General features: G+C 41.5%; 3 protein-coding genes across 7 annotated transcripts in view; 1 reads left to right on the top strand and 2 right to left on the bottom strand.

Annotated features, from left to right (window-relative positions):
• mpp2b (MAGUK p55 scaffold protein 2b) overlaps positions 1 to 10,050 on the top strand; it is a 32,177-nt gene extending 22,127 nt beyond the window's left edge. For all 5 annotated transcript variants that reach the window (XM_044014040.1, XM_044014036.1, XM_044014037.1 and 2 more), the window contains 10 exons: positions 1,555 to 1,707; positions 1,993 to 2,148; positions 2,962 to 3,189; positions 6,235 to 6,366; positions 6,452 to 6,554; positions 7,533 to 7,601; positions 7,685 to 7,846; positions 8,125 to 8,327; positions 8,487 to 8,615; positions 9,663 to 10,050. In XM_044014040.1, coding sequence (XP_043869975.1) covers positions 1,555 to 1,707; positions 1,993 to 2,148; positions 2,962 to 3,189; positions 6,235 to 6,366; positions 6,452 to 6,554; positions 7,533 to 7,601; positions 7,685 to 7,846; positions 8,125 to 8,327; positions 8,487 to 8,615; positions 9,663 to 9,839 — 1,512 coding nt within the window. In that variant the 3' untranslated portion in view covers positions 9,840 to 10,050. The remainder of the gene's footprint in view (positions 1 to 1,554; positions 1,708 to 1,992; positions 2,149 to 2,961; positions 3,190 to 6,234; positions 6,367 to 6,451; positions 6,555 to 7,532; positions 7,602 to 7,684; positions 7,847 to 8,124; positions 8,328 to 8,486; positions 8,616 to 9,662) is intronic.
• A 4,027-nt stretch (positions 10,051 to 14,077) lies between these two features.
• LOC122758840 (extensin-like) lies at positions 14,078 to 15,810 on the bottom strand. Its single transcript, XM_044013196.1, has 4 exons — positions 15,761 to 15,810; positions 15,305 to 15,344; positions 14,975 to 15,206; positions 14,078 to 14,877 (listed from the first exon to the last, which is right to left on the bottom strand). The coding sequence occupies exons 2-4, from the start codon at positions 15,328 to 15,330 to the stop codon at positions 14,797 to 14,799; spliced, it is 339 nt and encodes a 112-aa protein (XP_043869131.1). The 5' UTR covers positions 15,331 to 15,344; positions 15,761 to 15,810; the 3' UTR covers positions 14,078 to 14,796.
• A 1,003-nt stretch (positions 15,811 to 16,813) lies between these two features.
• On the bottom strand, positions 16,814 to 20,115 carry abi3b (ABI family, member 3b). The gene is made up of 5 exons (XM_044013195.1): positions 19,895 to 20,115; positions 18,407 to 18,574; positions 18,064 to 18,255; positions 17,928 to 17,989; positions 16,814 to 17,447 (listed from the first exon to the last, which is right to left on the bottom strand). The coding sequence occupies exons 1-5, from the start codon at positions 20,036 to 20,038 to the stop codon at positions 16,922 to 16,924; spliced, it is 1,092 nt and encodes a 363-aa protein (XP_043869130.1). The 5' UTR covers positions 20,039 to 20,115; the 3' UTR covers positions 16,814 to 16,921.
• Between the last annotated feature and the right edge of the window lie 1,621 nt (positions 20,116 to 21,736).

Genomic DNA, 21,736 nt, shown 5'->3' with positions numbered 1-21,736 from the left:
CAATTTGGCCTCACGAGCAATAAACTCAAGCGGTGCACAAAAACAATTCAATGATGACGACTTAATTTATTAGTGGTTTCACAATAGGAAGCTGTGTTAATTATTCTGATAACTCTTTTCTGGAGTTTAATTCTAGGGTCTATGCATGTATTTCCCCAAACCTCAACACAATATGACATATATGGCATTATAAGTAAAAAGTATACTATACGCAGATTTCTTTTTAATGTATTCTATATGTGAATTAAGTCTCATATACTCTTTCAATTTTTACTCCATTCAGGAGTAATTTAATTTCACAATTTTCACAACCCTAACACCACCAATCACCATAAATGTTGTTTTATTTTCATTAAATGATAACTTATTAATATTAAACCATTCTTTTAACATGTAGAAAATAATTGGTTGGGTTGGGGTTAGTGCCATGTGTGGTTCCTTGCCCAATCTTGTGCAGCATGTTTTCCTGCTCCAACACACCTGACTGATTTCATTAATTTTCTGTCATTTAGTTTTGGTCAAATTTCACGGTCAAGCAGATTTGTTCCTCTGCTATAACGGCTGAAGTTGGCTGAAGCTCTGTGTATCTGTGTGTGTGTGTGTGTGTGTGTGCAAATCTGTTTGTGTATTTTAGTATGTGGAATGTGTAAATATCTATTTGTGCGCGCATGTAAACGTTGTGCGCGCCATATCCTGTTCCTCGGCAGGGATTCTTCCTCTCCACTCTTCATAAACAAACAAACGAGCAAACATCTCGGCTCCCGGCGCAGCAGCGAGTTCCCACCAGACGAATCCTCCGCGGTATTAAGGACGTGAGACTTCAGATGTGCAGCTGCAAAGCGCTTGTGTAGATAATTTCATTTTGCAGTCGATGGGTAATAATTGAGTTCTGGGAACTTTGACAGATTTGTGACCTTGTTTTAACTGGACTGCTTCAGGATGACGCACAGCTGAGGTGTGGTAGCTACAGTGCTATAGTGCAGGATGAAAGTGTCAACACATTCTCTGTGAAATGGTGAGAAAAATCTCGAACAAAAATAGAACTGAAATATCACAACTTTTTTTTAATCAAAACCAGACAAAAAACGGATTTTGTATCTGTGATTTTCCAACAAGCAGAAACTCCTCTGTCTTTGATTGTCGAAGAAGAGTACGTGAAAGATGAATGTTCTCTGAAATATTAATCACAGAAGAAGAAGAAGAAGAAGAAGAAGAAACCTACAGGGCCAAATAATTGTTTTTTTGTATCTTTCAGCCAGATTTCAGGCTGTGTTTTCTCAGCAGATTTCTTTTTGCTTTTTTTTAGTGTTTGTTCTTGTGACTTTTATTAAATCAAACTGACTTGGAGAAGTCAGAAAACATTCCATTATACCTCAGCAAAGTACAGACTAACTGATCCGCTAATGGAGACTACAAGTTATAACTTTGCCCTTTCAAAGCTGATGGAATTTATAACCCATAAATTAGACACAGCATTATCAGGAAATCGAGTAATCCTGACGGCACATGTCGGTCTGAGTAACATCTGTTTTCTTTTTCTTTATTAAATCTCAGGCCCATGAGCGATTAGAGGAGCCCAAACTGGAGGCTGTGAGAGAGAACAACATGGAGCTGGTTCAGGACATCCTCAAAGAGCTGAGTCCACTCGCACAGATCAGCCAGGCGGCCGACGAGCTGCTCCACATCCTGAAGGAGCCCCACTTCCAGGTGTGGAGAACAGGCTGAACCTTTGATTACCTTTCAACGTGACGATGTTCATGCTGTGTCTGTATTACAGTCTTTGCACGTTTTGCAGTTATACACTGTCCCCTTTTTATGTGACATGCTTTATTGTCATATTTTACATAGACATTAGTTCTTTTTTGGCAACCAGTGGAGTCGCCCCCTGCTGGATAAGTGCTATTTCCTAGGCTTCACTTTTGAAACAGGAAGACTACAGCCATTTTTAGTTAAGCCATGTAACATGTGAGCATGTTCTTTTCTTCCGTCCAGTCTCTCCTGGAGACCCACGACTCTGTGGCGTCCAAAAACTACGAGACTCCGCCCCCCAGCCCCTGTTCATTCATGGATGCAGCCCTCAACAACCAGCCTGTGCCTCCAGACGCAGTCAGGATGGTGGGGATCCGGAAGGTGTCCGGTGAGCATCTGGTGAGTCGGTTCAGTAGAATGGCTGCAGGGCAGAATAAGAGAAATGAGTCAGGTTTATGTTGTTTTATAGAACAAAATAAAATCAATTTATCTGCATTAGACTGACATGTTCATTTTTATTTTTTTTAAACCATGGACCAGGTGATGTATCGTGCTTTACCCTGAAACTCTCCTAGGTTTGTGAGGAACCATTAGAAAAGTAATCAGGAGTGCTGTCGCCTTGCCAACTAAGCAAACACACCCGGAGGGGTTTCTTTATTGTAGTCTAAATAACGTCATCACTCAGCAGTTTCCATTTGTTTGGAACTGTTTCTTTTTGAATTTGGACACTTAAATTGAACCACATTGAACCCTTCAAGTCGTCGTCTTCTTCTTCTTTAGTGTTTTACGGCAGGTGGCATCCATAATGTTTTGTTGCCGCCTTCTCCTGGGTTTAATCATCCGTTACCTAAATCCTTTGGCTGTTTGTTTGGGACGGGTTTACTTTGTGTCCCCCTGATTTAAAGGCAGAACTAAACACAGAGAAGCAGCTTTCACTTTTTATGCACCACATACCTGGTGCTAACTCTGCAGGTCTGCTGCAACAACAATCAACACTGAAGACTTTCCTTTTTCAATTTATAAATTTGAAAAAGTTTGTCATGATGCTTTTAATGTTTTATGCAAAGCACCTTGAAAACAAACAGATTTGCCTTCCCTTGCCTTAAATGTTGACCTAAATGTCTTGAGTCGACTTTGCGAGACTGAACCGTTCATTCAAGTTCATGTTAAAATATCATTTCGTTGACATTTGAACCGTGTCTACGTTCATAGGGGGTAACATTTCGCGTGGAGAGCGGTGAGCTGGTCATTGCCAGGATCCTCCACGGTGGCATGATCGACCAGCAAGGCCTGCTCCATGTGGGCGACATCATCAAAGAGGTGAACGGCAAGGAGGTGGGCAACGACCCCAAAGTTCTCCAGGAGATGCTGAAGGAGGCCAGCGGCAGCGTGGTGCTGAAGATCCTGCCCAGCTACCAGGAGCCACACACGCCAAGACAGGTCAGCCATGGAAACACAACCACATACAAACAGTTTCATGGTTAAATCCTTTACCACCCATCAAGGAAATGGTCTTTAACTTCTTTAATTAGGGCCCGAGCAGTCTCACAGGTGTGCGGGGACCTACTGGATTTTATGGGATTATTATTTTCTTTCTTGCAGTGGATGAAAAATTGGCACACAGCTGGAGAAAATAAGTGAAATACGTAAAAATGGTGCAAAATGGCCCTCGGAGGAGGAGGGAGAAAGCCGAAATGAAGTTGCACCAAATTTCACAAAACTTGGTGGGAGCATGTTACAGTCCAAGACGGACAAAAAAAGTCTTATCAGCACCATGGCCTCAACTCAACAGGAAGTCGGCCATTTTGAATTTGGCGTCCATCTTTGGCGATTTGCACGTCTTGTAAATGAACAAACTCGTCTGAGCGCGATAATCCTACCAACACACCAAAAACCGTAACGAAACAGGAAATGCGCTGTAACTTTGCCACACATCGACCGATGGTCTCGAAACTTCATATGTGAGACTAGGAACCTGCCCTGAACACATTATACCCATTATTTACCAACAGGAAGTCGGCCACGCGAAACAGGAAGTGCCCTGTGCATTGATTGATCTGTTGGAAAAGTAATCTGAGGAAAAACCCCCGCCCTGAACATATTTTCATATCACCTGTCAGTTCGTCATACCCTTGTGCAGGTTCTCTACTTCAGCCTCCTTTAAAAGGAGAAAACAAAAAACAGAACGCAGCCTGACAATGTCTCTGTGCCACTCATCATCACAAAAGCACTCAACGGTGTGAAGGGTAGATGAAGGTTAAAGAAGGAGAAAGAAGAATGAGATTTTAGGCTTTGGTGAATCAATACCCTTGTTTTAACAATAATCTTACACTCGCTTGAAGAAGAATCCGTTTTCAAACACCAATCCTGCAATTAGTATTGGTTTAAAGACGATAATTAGTTTTTAAAGGTCACTGTCATTTACATCAGTTAATAAATAAACACTTGCTGTCCCCTCTGCTTTCCTTCCTGCCGTCTGTAACCTTGTGAGCTGTGCCAAGACTTGTAAATCTAATTCAGCAGCAGGACTTTGTAGGATGGCAGTGTTCTTGTTTGCCAAGAATAATGTTCTGATTATACACGAAAGGTCAAAACTTGAAACCCTCGGCGAAGATGAGGAAAAAGAGCGATTGTTTCTTATTTTGTCGTTATTTTTGTCTAAGTAGGAACTGACCCAGTGCAGTGTTTTAAAGAGCTGAAAAAGATCCATGGATCTGTGGCTGTAACACTGTAGGTGTAGCTAATGAACGTCAGCTGTAGTGGAGTCGGTGAAGGTGAGTCGCATGGAAGATGTGACCCAGTTTAGAGAGTGTTCACTCTGTAGAGCCAATGAGATGTCAGCGTAATGACTGATTGGCTAAAAGAGAAGAGGGACAGTCGGATAAAAAGACGCCGCACTTAATTAGTTCCTCACACGAGACCGGGAATTCACCAGAACATAACGTCGTAGATGATGAGAGATGATGAGAAGAGGGTTTGTGTGATGCAATTATGAGCATAGGTTACATTTTATTATACATATTCAAAGTCAATCACAATATTATTTATGTGTCATCGCCATTAGCTCAGCTTGTAAGGACTGTGTTTGCAACCCAGCTGTGACAGACAGATTCATTATCTGACTCCAGAGGTGAAAGAAAGGCAGATTTCTTTCATTTGTTCACTCCTGCGTGGCTTAGATTTACATTGCCATTAAAGAAATGATAATTGTGAACAAACAAAGTGCATTTGTATGTAATATTTACTGTTAAAAAAGGGTCAGAAGGGACCGTTGGCCCCCGGGTAATCTTCACATGATCAAATCTGGTACAACTACCAACAGGATTTTTTTTCCCCCAGTGCCATTTGTGGTGCTGAAGTGTCGACAAATCCTGAAACTATTCCCGTAAACATTCGCGCTGCAGCCCCAGAGCACCACTGTCCTCCACCGTGGCCTCGCAGAGCCCACCGGCATTGCTGTAGTTACTGTATGTTATTGTTTTGATTTTAAATTAACCCAAGTGATAAGAGAATTCCTTCATGCCTCGAGGGGGAACGGGCGCAGTTCCTGAAACGAAATGAAATGAAAGTCTGCAAATGACCAAAACTGGAGCCGGGGCTGATTGTGTTTGAGAATAGAAATGAAGCTGTTGTAGCTTTACTGGTTACACACCAGTGGAACCTGGGGAACATCCTGCAGAGACACCCTCACCTTTAACTCCTTGAGTTATTCACTAAAGAGCGTATTTTCCGAGTCATTGCATACAAGTATTTCATTGTTGTTTTCTTTATAACATCAACTCCATATATATCAAAGTGTCTTCTTGGCTGCCTGTCATAGATATTAAAAACTGATATTTTACACACACACACACACACACGACTGGTGTAGGTGGATGCTGTAGTCTGTGAGGAGTTGTGATAATTAAAGAAGTTCTCCCTGAATGTAATCCAGCTGTATGTGCTTCACGCCTGCAGCTCAGCCATGACTCTGTGATTTAACTCAGCTGACAGCTCCCTATGGCCATGATTGTGTATGTGTGTGTGTGTCCAATGATACACACACACACACACTCGCAGAACAGTCAGGGCTGGCAGGTTTTTTTTTTTGTTCATGCATCAGTTCAGTATGAGAAAAGGCATCTAGTGTAGGGGGGAGGGGATGGTTGCCATGGCTACATATTTTGGCTCTCTCTCTTTCGCGCTTTATTTCTGTGTCTCTCCTCTCTCTCGCTCCGTCTGTCTCCCAGACTCCATGTCCTGTCATTGCGGGTTTGGACACAGAATTTGCTTCATGAGCTGAATCCTCTTGCCTTGAGATGCTGTGAAAGTGTGCTGACAGATGGATGGGGCTTTAAAGCGGGCAAAGAGTGTTTCGTGGTCACATATATACACCCCAGAATGACATAATCTGACCATGTTACAAGAGCCAAAATGTGCGTTTCTTTCGCCTTCACTAATTCATATTCACGTTTCCTCTTTTCAACGTCATCTGACCCTCTTTAGGCCTTCGTGCGATGTCACTTTGACTACGACCCGACTCACGATAACCTGATCCCCTGTAAGGAGGCAGGACTGAGCTTCAGGAGTGGTGACATTCTGCAGATCTTTAACCAGGAGGATCTCAACTGGTGGCAGGTCATTATAGCGTTTAAAAAAAACAAAAAAATGTAATTTATTCACATCGGCTTGTTAAACTGTGCGTTTTCTCCCCTCGTCGTAGGCTTGTCACATAGAGGGAGGCAGCGCGGGTCTAATTCCCAGCCAGCTCCTCGAGGAGAAGAGGAAAGCTTTTGTGAAGCGAGATCTGGAGCTCGCTACCACAGGTACACCTCTCAGCAGCGCACTTCTCATTATGCAGATTCCGAAAACAGACTCCTCGCTGCACAAACACACCGGCAACAAAGACGACATCTGTTCCTCTCCATATCGTACAAGCATTTCATCCTGGCCCGTTCAGCCTCCTCTCACCTCTCCAGTCTGTTACTCTGTCAGCGAGCAGCGGAGAACTGGTAATCAGCGTCAGCATGACTCAGGCGGCCTGATTCAATCTGCGGGTGATGAAGCTGCAGGGCCTGACATTCACAAACGGGCCCTGCCCGAGAGGAGTGGCGATAAGACCACAGTAACTGCGAGCCTGTGATCGATAAGCACCTCTTATAAGACGTGGGGTGAAAAGATGCAGCGCTCCCTGCGAGTTATTTTCTCGCCGCAACAAAACAGGTGGTGAGTCATAACCAGCCGCTTGCCCTTCTCCGAGGAAGGAAAATGACAGCCCAACTGTACTGACCTTGTAGCTGGGAAGGGCACATCCATCTGCAGGAACGTGTTCCACATATTACACCAACCGCGAGTACAGTGTGAATAAAACACATGGTGGTGAATGTCGGGATTAGAAAATTGTTCTTATTCAGAGGAGATTTTCGAATTCGCAGTCTATAAAATGCACATTTACAATAACGAGACAGCTTGAGTTAAACTGAGCTTATAATTCTTTACATTTTTGCATTTATTTTTTTTTATAGCATAAGAGATTCTCTCAGCAGCCAAATATGCTGCCATATTGAACAGCCGGGCAGCAGAGTCACGTAGTCACAGGTGTCTCCTGGCAGCAGACTGGTCGTACTGGTGCGTCCATATGAGTGCACACTGCCACCTAGTGGCGCCACTTCTCTGTAACTCTCATAACCCATGAGAGGGTTTCACCTTGAAACTACACGATTCTGTCAGAGGCTTTGATGAAATGGGTTTCAGGGACAAGTTGGAGGTTTTAATGTGTTAAATGTATTGCTGTTTCGCCTCAGGTCCTCTGTGTGCCGGCATGGGAGGCAAGAAGAAGAAAAAGATGATGTATTTGACCACTAAGAATGCAGGTATAAACCTCGGCAGCATCGTGAATGAGTGAGCATTTCTGCATTTGTTGCGTTAATGTCCCTAATCCCTGGTTTCTCCCTAGAATTTGATCGGCATGAGTTGCGGATCTATGAAGAGGTTGCAAAGGTCCCGCCCTTCAGGAGGAAGACGCTGGTTCTGATTGGTGCACAGGGGGTCGGACGTCGCAGTCTTAAGAACAAGCTGCTGGTGTCTGATCCCCAGCGGTATGGCACCACTATGCCATGTGAGTGCAATTATTCATAATTACACTAAGCCACATATAAAATCCTTTGTTGCTCACTGCAAATGTCATTTTGTCTTCACTTATTAACGTCTTCGTATGTCATCTTGCATTCCAGTAGCTCACCGTTCAATCTTTTCTTTCAGTTAATGTCTTTTATTTATAACTAAATCAAATTATTGACAGTATAACTTTCTTCCCTGTAGCGCTATAGAGTGTGATACGTGTAACATAGACACTAATCCATGTCCTGTGTTTCTTTTTATCTTTAATACCTCCAGTCACCTCCAGAAAACCAAAGGTGGACGAGAGGGACGGTCAGATGTACTCTTTCATGACCCGCGCTGAAATGGAGTGCGACATTAAAAATGGCCGTTTCTTGGAGCACGGCGAGTACGACGCCAACCTGTATGGGACCAAGATTAGCTCCATTCACGAGGTGATAGAGACAGCAAAGATCTGCATCCTGGATGTGAACCCACAGGTAGAAGAACTTCCCTGTCTCATTTATCTCATTTATCTCTACTTCTTTTTTTGTTGATAAATGTGTTAGATGGAGACGCAGCTGCATAATAATCACTTTAATTGTGCAAGTTTCCATGTTTTCCACCACTGTATTAATTGATTTATGTTTCACACAAAGGCTATCAAAGTCCTGCGGACATCAGAGTTCCTGCCCTACGTTGTATTCATTGAAGCACCAGACTTTGAAGTTCTCAAAGCCATGAATCGTTCAGCAATTGAGTCGGGAGTGATCACAAAACAGCTAACGGTGAGTGTGTGTTCTCTCTAAAGGGAAACCCAGACAATAACTTCATTTCTTTGTAATAATATTTCTCTCTCAGTCCAGGAATGATCTCACTGTGTCTGTTTAGTAAACAATACAGCCAGCAGGTTAGCACAGTGTAGCATAAAGGTGGACAGGCCGTGCTCAAAAGTGTTCAAAAAATCCATTTACTTAATTTACTTAAGCAACTAAATCTCATACACATACGTTTTCAACTATTAAAAGCCGGGCACTTAGTGTCTCAGGGCAACAAAATACTTTTGATATTCCAAGAAAACTCATTGTATTAATAACTTAAAAACATAGCAGCTAACGTCTAACCGTGGCAGATATCGTCCAACCGTGGCAGCTAACGTCTAACTGTGGCAGCTAAAGTCTAACCGTGGCAGATATCGTCCAACCGTGGCAGATATCGTCTAACTGCTTCTTACTGTGGCAGCTAACTTCTTACTGTGGCAGCTAAACCGTGGCAGCTAACGTCTAACCGTGGCAGCTATTGTCTAACGTATTGTCTAACCGTGGCAGCTAACGTCAACCGTGGCAGATATACGCGTCCAACCGTGGCAACGTCTAACCGTGGCAACTAACGTCCAACTGTGGCGTATCGTCCATGCTCGTCAACCGTGGCAGCTAACGTCTAACTGTGGCAAACCGTGGCAGCTAACGTCAACAACAACTGTGGCGAATATCGTCCAACGTGGCAGCTAACGGCAGCTCAAGTTGATTGTCGCAGCTTTAACCGTGGCAGCTAACGTCATACCGCGCAGAAGTTTAACTGTCGCAGCTAACGTAAGTTGGCTTCTGGTTTAGCTCCTTCAGCATTATAGGTAATGCAGTGTTTAAATAAAACTAAATAGCTGCCCTTGAAGTATTTCCTGTACGTATCACGAACCAAATATGTCAAAGGAAATATAAAAGTGTTTAATTTTTCATACCACTGGTATGTGTGAACGCTAAGTAACATCATGTGATTTCACTCTTTCACCTCATCTCATCATCATCTCCCCCATGTCCCTGTCCTGCTCCCTGCAGGACTCTGAGCTCAAGAGGACGGTGGACGAGAGCGAGCGCATTAAAAGAGCCTATGAACACTACTTTGACCTCTGCATCGTAAACGACGGCCTGGAGGCGGCGTTCCGAACCCTGCGCTTGGCGCTGGACAAACTGGCGTCGGAGCATCAGTGGGTTCCTGTCAGCTGGGTCTTCTGAGAGTCACTGAGAGCCACAGCGCAGAGGTCGCTGGACAATTTAGCCGACAGTCGCCGTGCGGGCGTTGGTCGTTGGAGGTCGAGCATCATATTTCCGTGCACTAGCCTCATGTAGAGCGTTTTTGTACAAACTTAGTGTTCCTCCGTTGAGCCCAACGTCAAGTTGTATTTTATGTCGGAATTGGAATAAATCTCTTGATATTTGTTTAGAAGGATTTGACTATGAGGTTTAGTGCAATAGTGTGAGTGAGTGTGTGTGTGTGTGTGTGTGCGCGTGTGTATTATCATAAACGTGGAAATAGAGAAATTAGAGTAATGCATATGTTGGAGGTTTTTTTTTTATTATTTTATTTTTCCATTGATGGATAAGTACAATTTTAGCCTTTTCAAAGTCTTGAACACTTTATGTAGTGTGATGTTTACATTGGATCAGTAGGACAAATCGCTCGAGGAAACATACCAAATGTCACGTTTGTGTTGAATCTTCAACATTTTACCATTCGATCGCGTCGTCTGTGTTCAAAAATTGTGCTTTATCTCGTTTGTCTCCACTCATTATTGAGAAACTTGACAGCAATAGATTATAAACAAAACACATTATACGTGCAATACATCTATTTACACACATCTATCTATCTATATATATATATGTGTATATATACATATATGTATGTATATATATATATACATACATATATGTGTATATATATATGCACATATATGTATGTGTATATATATATACATATATACACATATATACATATATGTATGTATATATATACATATACATACATATGTGTATATATATATACATATATACACATATATACATATATGTATGTATATATATACATATACATACATATGTGTATATATACGCACATATATACATAAATGTATATATATATACATACATGTATATATGTATGTATATATATATATACATATATGTATGTATATATATATACATATATACATATATGTATATATATATATATATATGTATATATATATATATATATATATATATATATATATATATATATATATATACATACATATATGTATATATATATACACACGGCAAACACAAGGAGAACAGTAGAAAAGAACTTCATTGACATAGTTTGTATTCATTCTGCCGATTCACTTTTGATGTTGGTAATATTTCCTGTTCTCTACCGGTGAAGGTTTCAGTTTGATTGACAGTGAAAGGACGCGACATTGTCCATCCTTGATTGTGTTGGAGTTCTATTTGTAGCACTGAGAACACTCAAACAGTTGTAGAAAGAAATGTACAAAAATATTACTTAACATGACGGTTAGGATAACTGGTGGACATTGTCACAGTGTTTGGTTATTTTTGAAGTAGTAAAAAAAATGACTTACTTTTGCCTTAAAATGGTTCAAAAGCCAAGGAAACATAAATATTTTTACATCACCTAATCGATTCACTCCTGTCACTGTACATCTTCCTTCTTAGAAAAATATAATACTGGCAACTTATTTAATATTTATTTTATTTTCCCTAAAACCTGTAAGTACTGTATTGTAATAAAGAATATATAGTATAACATAGAAGACATGCTTGGTACTTGATGATTCTGCTGTGAGTAGAAATGCAGTTGGATGTTCATACACTGTAATTTTGATTGTGTGTTCATATAAAAAACGTTGAAAGTGTTCCGAAAACTCCCGTCGTCGTCTACAGTTCATGTCAACAACGCCAATGGACTTTTAAATTAAAATAAAGTTTGACTAAATAAATGCAAAACTACACAGTTGGTGGGTATCTGCAGTGACCTCTGAGGCTGTGGAGGTGTGCAGGTGATCAGGATGGATGTTCTGCAGGTGTCATCCACTGATACGATGCCAGGGGCAGCATTATGGGATACATTTCGTAAGCAGGCAGCAGGTCCGCTGGCCAAATACCCGTCAGCTTGGGGTCAAACTGGAAGAAAGTGAAGGTCAGAAAAATCACAGTTGACTTTAGTTAGACTTTCAATCTCCTGATTTAAAGCTGTAATCTGTGACTTTTCTGTTGACATCTTCACGTCCAGATTAGTAAGTGAGTAAATGAAGTTTGACATAAAGAATGGATTTATCGGCTGCCGTACTTGTCATTCACAGACGTGCCGACCAGTGCGGTTCATTTGGAGATGAAGAGGTGTTTTCTTACATGTGGTTCAGACACTATTCCACACACAGGTAAGGATCTCTTTTCATTGAACCACTGTCTTTCAAAAGTGTGTCCACCTCCGTTATGGCCCTCCAGTATTTGGTAGATTCCGGTTTAGCCGGTCGTCAGCATGTAGAGCTCCATTTTTAAGTCTTCCTACCATCCAAGATTTAGTTTTTTAAATATTCACATCACAGAGTATAAACTGTGTCTCCTTGTCAGTCCATGTCTTTCTCTATGATGTCTTTTTCCTCTTCTATTACTTACTAGGTTAAAGCATGTATCACTGAAGCTGTGCTCCCATCGCTCTTTCCTCCAAAGTGTGAATGAGGGTGAAGTTTTGATGAAAGAGCAGACAGGAGCACTCAGATATGATCTCCAGACACCTTCATTTACTTATGGGTATCCAGACGTAAAGAGATTTATGTTGGTTTTTTGATGGGCACACTCACCAGTGAGTATGGAGGCGGGTGGTCCACTGTGCTGTAGCGAGGAGGGAACGTGTCGTAACATCTGTTCACGTCTGCGTCGGTGTCTTCTCCCGACATCGCAGCGCTGTGCTCTGCACCAGTGTTGTCGTCTCCTGCCGTCGGCCTGGAGACGTCGTATGCAGCTCTTCTCTTTTTGGCGTGCATGTAGAAGCAGAGGAGCACCACAGCTATGGACAACACCAAGGCCGGGAATCTGCGGACACGTTTCGTTCACTGCAAGTCAGTTCATACTCCTGCTGCACAGACAGACTCATGCCTTCGTGCTTTCTTTACTTACTTACATGTATTGAAACATATTCACTACCTCACCTATGGCTGGAATTATGAAAAACAGAAAAAGAAGAAGGAAAAACCTCAAAAAATGTGACAGAACAAAGGGTCAACTTTACCAATATGGACTTCAATTCATTCACATATATTATTGTTGTGGTTTCTTGGAAAGCTCTGAATACCAAATCACCAACGACAATGGGCGATGTGAACTTTAGTGACCCCCACAGATGTTGAAAAATGTATTCATTCATTCCTATGGGAGGAAAATGTTGAATAAAATGATAATGGCCTATAGCTGAGTTGAATGTGGTGTAGCTTGAATGGTTTGACATATATATCTTGGAAGCTATAGAAGGAGTTAGGTGTCAAAAAGGGCAAAATAAACTAACGCCATACGGCTGCAGTTAACAACCCTCATTGGACCTTCATCCTATAAATCTGTTGCTCATGACCGCTTACATTATAAACCTGTGAAGTTGCAATGTTGCTAACAAAGCTGATGGAAAAAGAGTTGTATGCATATAACTCTAACTCTAACTCCAAATCTAACCCAGGTGTATTAAGTCCTCACCTGATTAAAGGATCTAAAACAAAGAAAAACTTAACTGACCTGTGAGTCGCTTTCAAAGAATAATGTGTCACTTAGGGAAGTACGCATCATGAAGTGCTTTTACAACATTATTGTCTTTTTTAAAGACACAGGACCTCTCTGGTCAGGTGCGCTCTGCCTTGTGCACATTGTTTGAGCTCGATGAAGGAAATCCTTTGCTGTTCATCTCACAAATCTAAAAGAAAAGCCAACTAATTGTCTAATGACAAGTTTCCCTTTGTATATACAGGCCTTCGCAAAGGGATCAAGACGCAGAGGTTATCGCAGAGTGAAGCAAATGGTCACTGGAGCACATCTCACAGACAGAAAATCAAAGTAACCCAGATAGATACTGGTGGCTTTTACTCCCTCTGATACGGAGGCAAGCGAGCGGTCACATGTAAGATAACAACTGTACTTCAGCTCAGACGCCTTTACTGATTTAATAATCTCTTCTAATGTCTGTGGAAAATCTCCTCCCCTATGATTCATGATTTCATACCAAGAGAGTGTTGCATGACACCGTCTTGCTATGAAATCACACGTAAAGAACATGAAACCATTCAAAAACATGAACATTTTCCTCTATTATTACACACCAATCCATGCTTTTAGTGATTTGAAATGCACCACTGCACTGTTTCCTTTTTTTATTCCACATGAACAGTCGAATTAAGAGTCGGCACATTAATATTATACTATTATGTTTATTTAATAAATAGAGAATGGTACATGAAAGTACAACCAATTAAATACACATACAAACAAAAACATAGATACACATAATGATGTCCCACATAAAACACATAGCACTGTGTATTCTACACATTTACACTTTAAGTTACTTTTGAACCCCACGTGAGTTCAAATAGAGATAAAAAAGAGACAGTTATCAGTAATGACATTCAAAGTCTGGTCGCATATCACCACAAGATAGTGGACATTAATATTACTTAAAAGAAAGGTTAATATTTTGCTGTGAATACAAATTGTGTAACCATGAGACGGACAGCAGTATCCATTCAACTTTAAGGCATCAAATAGTTGAAATACATGTTGAAACATTGTATAGTACGTTAAAGAGCATCCCGTTTGTTGCAATCTGAAACTTGGCCACCGGATGCCTCCAAATCCCACACACTGAACCCGTAATTTAAGTGGACTTGTAAAATCAAGACCACAAACTTGTACTGAAATGGACATTTTCTTTAGTTTTGACATAAAAAAAACACACAACTTTTTCTCTCCACACGTCTTAAATACCCCACACACACATATGCTTTTTGTTTCACAAGCTCAGACTTCTGTTGATCCCGCTTGAGTTTCGTCGACCTTTGCTGTAAGCAAAAGTGAAAAAGGGATAAGAGTTCATATATGTATATGCTGTATATATGATGTTTAAGTTATTAGTCCAGGAGGTGAAAGGTCAGGAGGTGCAGCACTGCACTGAGAAAGGTGGAGGATCCGTGTATGGTGGCGGGGATTCTGAGTAAGAAGGTGGTTCCAGCTGGAAAAGACAAGAGCAAAGAGGTGGAGGTCAGTCGCCGCTAATCAATTTAAGAAAGACTAAAATAAAAAATAACAGGACTAAAATGGTGCTGTACCGTGTACGGAGGTGGACTGTCACTTGCTGAGCAGTAGATGGGAGGTTCTACATCAGCAGGTTGAGAATACGGTTCACATGAGTCTGTGGATTCTTCGCTTCTCGGCATGGGGATGACGTATATGGAAGCGGAGTTTCTGGGACTCGGGGGCCAGCTTTCCGTCTCTCTGTGCTTCTTTGTGAAGTGGCACAAGATGAGCCACAGCGCGACAACAAGACCCAACAAGGGAATCCTGAAAGAAAGGACAGTGTCAACGAACAGCACGCAATCATGTGTCCAGTTAGTCAAGTTATTATTATTATTATTATTATTAATAATAGTTTTACTTACGTCACCATGGGATAGTAAACAACCATAGCTGTTGTATTTTCTGGAAGAGGTTAAAAAAAGGGAGAAAATTCTTGTCATTGAAAAGCCCAGAAATGTGTTTTCTGCATAGTGACATATTGTTTGTATCATCACGTCATACACAGCGTCTTCAAGATTAGCATAATTACTGTTTGTGTGACGGCTGCACAATGCTATAATTTACATTTTGTTCTTACACCCAGAGACAACTTTGTCTACACAACACGGCAGTTCAAATACACAACTGTTGCTACATGGGAGATTATCGACTTAAACGCGGATCAGTCAAAAATGCAGTGGATATTTATTTTCTTCACATTTTTCACCATAATAGACAATGCGCGATGACTTAATTCAGGCTTTACTGAGCAGAATTTAACGCAACACAGTGAGCGCAAGTTAGAATGAATCGTTAATGCTGTTGAAAGTGAATCTTACCTGTGAGTCTCTGCCTCGCAGTGCTGCTTCACACAAGTGCAGCATACATTTTATAGCCCTTACTGACCTGTTTAAAGTGACGGGACTGCCCCCCCCACCACCACCACCACCACCACCCCACCCTCCACAAGATTACAACCAGTGACGTAATGAACTTATCACCATTGACACCGTTTCTGCCACAGCGTAGACTTGACATGTCTGAGACTAAAGGCCACTGGCTTTTGAGGTGACTGTTCACTTAGGTTAGATACACGAGGGAAAGAGCGTTATAGAAAAAAAAAGAGAAGATCGCACAAGACTCTGTGTTTCAGCTTGTTTCTCAGGAATGCGGCGCAGGGGCTGTTGAAACACGCTCAGCATTCAGCGCGGCAGAATGTTGAGCTGCGAGGAAGGATTTTCTGTCCCAGCGAAGAGATCATGTGAGGCACAGATGAAACTCCACGAAGGTGAAACCACCACGTAGACTTTGTCAAGCTTTTATTCAAACATAGAGTTGATCCCAAACAAAATATGTCTTTGCACAAACATCTAATGGCAAAGAACCAGCATGACGGTTTGTACATGTTAAGAGCAAAAAGAAGTGAAAACATCTGAGAACAGAAACTTCTTAAAACGTTTCTCTAATGTAGGTGAGGGCGAGGTGATGGAGGCGCTGGTGGCTCACAAGGAGGCACAGCTCTTAACACTGGTGGAGGTGGAGGTGGAGGTGGAAGTGGACCAACTCCTGACACTGGTGCAGGTATAGAAGGAATAGGACCAGCTCCTTATACCGGAAAGATGTTGAGGAGGTGGAGGTGGAAGAGGACCCGTTCCTTACAGTGGTGAAGGTAGAAGAGGATCTCATAGTGGAGGAGGTGGAAGAGGACCAGCTCCTGGCTGGTGGAGGTGGAAGAGGACCTCATAGTGGAGAGGTGGGGGAGGTGGAAGAGGACCAGCTCCTGACACTGGTGGAGGTGGAAGGGACCTCAGTGGAGGAGGTGGGGGAGGTGGAGGTGGAAGAGGACCAGCACGACACTGGTGGGGGTGGAGGTGGAAGTGGACCAGGACACTGGTGCAGGTATAGAAGGAAGAGGACCAGCTCCTTATACCGAAAGGAGGTTGAGGAGGTGGAGGTGGAAGAGGACCCATTCCTTACAGTGGTGAAGGTGGAAGAGGATCTCATAGTGGAGGTGGAAGAGGACCAGCTCCTGACACTGGTGGAGTGGAAGAGGACCTCATAGTGGAGGGAGGTGGGGGAGGTGGAGGTGGAAGAGGACCAGCTCCTGACACTGGTGGAGGTGGAGGAGGAGGTGGAAGAGGACCAGTTCCTGACATGGGTGGAGGCGGGAGGAGGAGGGTGGAAGAGGACCAGTTCCAGACACTGGTGGAGGTGGAGGAGGGAGGAGGAAGAGGACCCCCTCCTGATAAAGGTGGAGGTGGTGGAGGCATGTAGGCACCATTTGACAAACTGGATGTCGGTGGAGGGGGAGGGGGAGGTGAGGGGAAGGACGAGGGCGAGGTCAAGGAGGGTGGAGGTGGGAGGCCGATGTCCATGGAGGAAGAAGGGGGTGGAGGTGGTGGAGGAGCAGGCACAGTGGGGTCCAGGCCGGCAGCAGAGGGGGGAGGAGGAGGCGGCAGGCTGTCGTTGGTGACGGATGACAAGGTGGGCACTGACGGTGGAGGAACAGCAATACCTAAACTGGTTCTTCACACAAGACAAAAAGAAAAGGTCCAGTGTGTAAGAATTGGTGACATCTAGTGGTGAGACACAATATAAACGCTCCCTTTCTGCACCAATTGCATCAAGGAACTACAGCGGCTACGAGATACTAGAAATGATGTCATTTTTCCTCCAACAAGATGGAGGCCTTTGTAAACCAGAGCACCTAGAGCAGGGTTTCTCAATCCTGGTCCTGTAGAGTGCATTTAAAAAGCTACTCATGGGAAGTAAATTCAATTTCTGGACCTTTCTGGACACACTGGACTTTTAAAGGAATAGGTAAATGTTTTAGGAGACGTATTTTACCGGGGTTAGATGTTTCGAGCATTTCTCTGTCAAACATTGAACTGTTAAGGTTCCAATGTCGGAAACTATTTTTCAGTATCTGTTGTCTGCAGTGGTGTTTCATTATAAACATATACATGTTGCTATAAAAGGGGCAAAAGGGGAACTGTGTCTACATACATGGAGACGTCTGCCACGCTATGTATGCTGTCTGCTCTCTTTCTGGGCTGCTCCTCGGTGACCTGAGGGACCAAAGAAAAGATGAATAAAGGTGAACTTCCCAGTCAGTTTCTCAGTGTATACCAGCACAACTCACCTGATGTTTCACATGAAAACAGTGTCCCATGGAGTCCAGGATGGAGTATGATATTGGCACCCTTGAGTAGCTTCTCGCTGGCTCTTTGCCTGAAGGCGGCGCCACCAAACGCCTGGAGCGAATCTTTTCTTTGGTAGTTGTGAAGACGCCAATCTCTCTTCTTGCTACCTTCTCAAAGTGCATCGCGACACCCTGGAGCAGAGCAGAGTGTCATCTACAGAACATCACCACAGTACATCGCTGGTGCATCTGGTAAGACATTTGTACTGATTTTGTTATTTAACATGGAATAATAGACACATCTGTAGCTATAGTTGTGTTGGTGGTGACAGGATTTCCTCACCAGTGACAGCAGGTTGACCGAGGACTCCATAGCTTTAATCTGCATGACCTGAGAGTCCAGAAGTCTCAGCACGGTGCTGGCCAGGCTGTTGATCTGGTAGGTCACACTGGCCAGAGCCTGGGTGGCCAAAGCCTTGGCCTCTTCCACAGCCTTTTCTGAATCATCTAACTACAGAAGTTTTTATTAATAATAGTAACAGGTTTGTACATGCACAAGTCTCAAAAATTTTTTATACTGCCTGTCGCTTAATATCATGCAGGATGCAGCTGATCATCTGAGATTTTGCTCGATTAACAATTTGACTTTATTCTCATAATATTATGACTTTATTCTCGAAAGATTGCAACTTTATTCTCGAAAGGTTACGAATTTATTCTCGAAAGATTATGACTATATTCTCATATTACGAATATATTCTCATAATATTGCGACTTTATTGCTGAAAGATTACGAATTTATTCTCAAAAGATTACGGCTTTATTCTCACATTACGACTTTATTCTCATAATATTACGATTTTATTCTCATAATATTACGATTTTATTCTCAAAAGATTGCAACTTCATTCTCGAAAAATTACAAATTTATTCTCGAAAGATTACGACTTTATTCTCATATTACGAATTTATTCTCATAATATTACGATTTTGTTCTCGAAAGATTGCAACTTTATTCTCGAAAGATTATGAATTTATTCTCGAAAGATTACGACTTTATTCTCATATTACAAATTTATTCTCATAATATTACGATTTTGTTCTCGAAAGATTGCAACTTTATTCTCGAAAGATTATGAATTTATTCTCGAAAGATTACGACTTTATTCTCATATTACGAATTTATTCTCATAATATTGCGACTTTATTGTTGAAAGATTACGACTTTATTCTCATATTACGACTTTATTCTCATAATATTACGATTTTATTCTCATAATATTACGATTTTATTCTCACGCATTTTATTCAAAGGTTACAAATTTATACTTAAAGATTCTTAATTTATTCTCGATAATATTACTTTATTCTCATATTACGAATTTATTCTCATAATATTTTGACTTTATTGTTGAAAGATTACAACTTTCTTCTCAAAAGATTAAGACTTTATTCTCATATTACGACTTTATTCTCATAATATTTTGACTTTATTGTTGAAAGATTACAACTTTCTTCTCAAAAGATTAAGACTTTATTCTCATATTACGACTTTATTCTCATAATATTAGGATTTTAGTCTCGAAAGATTCAAACATTTTTTTTTCTTGTTTGGCCCTAATATTACAATACCTTTCAAAAGTAAATTGAAATTCTGCTAAATATTGTCACTTCTATCATAATTGCAAATATCATGATGGAATATCGCGATTTTTCTCCCCACCCCCACTGAACACTTGCTTTTCTCCACTCCCTCCTGACTCCATGTCATTTAAGTTTCCGACCCCTATGAAAATATATGCTGTTATATCAGCTGTGATGTTTCACTCACCTTGACATAATTGTTTTCGCAGTAATCTGCGACGTTGATGAGGTTGCTGTGGTTGTCGAGCAGCTGTTTTCTGGCATCTGGCGCCTCTTGTAGTATCTGAGTGATAACTTCAGAAAAGCTCCTCTGCTCCGACTTTTCTCCCATGGTGACACAAACCTCCGACACTGATAGAATTCACGCTGCCGCTGAGGTGAAGTTGTTGACAGGGAGGTCGTGCTCGGCGTCGGTGAAGTTTGTTCTAGGTTGGATAGACGTCGTTTGTTCAGTCGCAGGTATTTGATCTAGGGACCGTCAATAAATTAAAATACGAGGTTTATATGGAATTTTGCTGCTGCTTTTATTTTACATCAACGGAATTGAAGCCCAATGTCACATTGTATTACAACATTAATTACCCAACACAAATATATTTAAAAATGTTTTTATTGCTTCTTATGTTGTATCAACACATTTATTAGACCACCACCCAGTGTGGGTTTTCATTACATTACATGTCATTTAGCAGACGCTTTTATCCAAAGCGACTTACAATGGAATCAAGTACAATTAGCCAGGGGTGGAATCGAACTTGCGACCATGATGTCTTTGGTACACAAGGTAGGGTCTTAACCACTGAGCCACTCCACCCCCTAAATTTTCCCTAAATTGACAGCATTGGTAGTTATCAAAATATTTTTTTTATGTTTCTGTAATGGTTAATACCCTAGTTCTTTAACCAAAATCTCACTTCTGCTAAAATATAATTATTATCCATGAATTTTCAAATTGACTGTTTAAGTTAAGCACATTATCATCATTATTAAAAATTACAACAATGATTTGCTAAGCACTGTATGTGCTGCATACAACTTGACATTAGCAACCGTAAACTGATAGTACTGTTTTTTAAAGTCTTGTATGCGGTATTAACACAAAGTCACTGAGCTCAAGTTTGTAAACCGCTCATTCCCTCACACCAAAGTTCATTGAGACAATCTGCATTTTAGCTCCGCCTGTAACGTACGGTACCATTACTCTGGTACCCCAAAGGATTAGTTATTTTGGTACGTATCCTAATGGAATGCAAACAAACTTGTTGGAAACATGCCGCATGTGACACAAGATGAAGCAGTAAATATATTCTTAATATAGCATATATAAAAACTATGTTTTTGGCAGCTATGTATGTCTCAGTGCAGAGAGTGACTATGCGTTATTACTTTATTATTTAAACACACTTCAACAAAATGTGAACTGTCCCTTTGTCTTCTTTACCAAACAGCAATACACTGATGGTCCCTAAAGGGAGAGACCTGAGATCCAGAGTGAATAGTTGTCCATGATCCAACCTCAAAGTCACTTCACCGCGTCGTCGTTGCTTGCTCAGTGGAGAACGCGGAATTCCCGCAGGCTACAGATTTTGACTGAGCAGCAGCAGCAACAGCAGCAGCAGCAGCGATCCAAATTTTGACAAAAGTCATAGTATGTCGTCCAAAATCAGTCAAAAAAGTCATACTATAGCATGTCGTCCAAAATCCGTGACAAAAAAGTCATAGTATAGTATGTCGTCCAAATTTTGACAAAAAAGTCATAGTATAGTATGTCGTCCAAATTTTGACAAAAAAGTCATAGTATAGTATGTCGTCTAAATTTTGACAAAAAAGTCATACTTTTGTAAGTTGTCCAAATTTTCACAAAAAAGTCATCCTATAGTATGTTGTCCAAAATTGCACCAAATTGCCCGCAGTCTATTCTCATACAAACCAAGCCACAAATCGAGCTGCTGGATGTCCTTCGTTGTCGTCTTGCATGTCACGTTCGACATCTTCGTTCGTTGTCCAACGAAGCGTGACCCTTTAACGT

Source organism: Solea senegalensis, linkage group LG18 (assembly GCF_019176455.1).
Source record: "Solea senegalensis isolate Sse05_10M linkage group LG18, IFAPA_SoseM_1, whole genome shotgun sequence".
NCBI lineage: Eukaryota > Metazoa > Chordata > Actinopteri > Pleuronectiformes > Soleidae > Solea > Solea senegalensis.
This window is presented reverse-complemented; position numbering and strand designations above follow the sequence as displayed.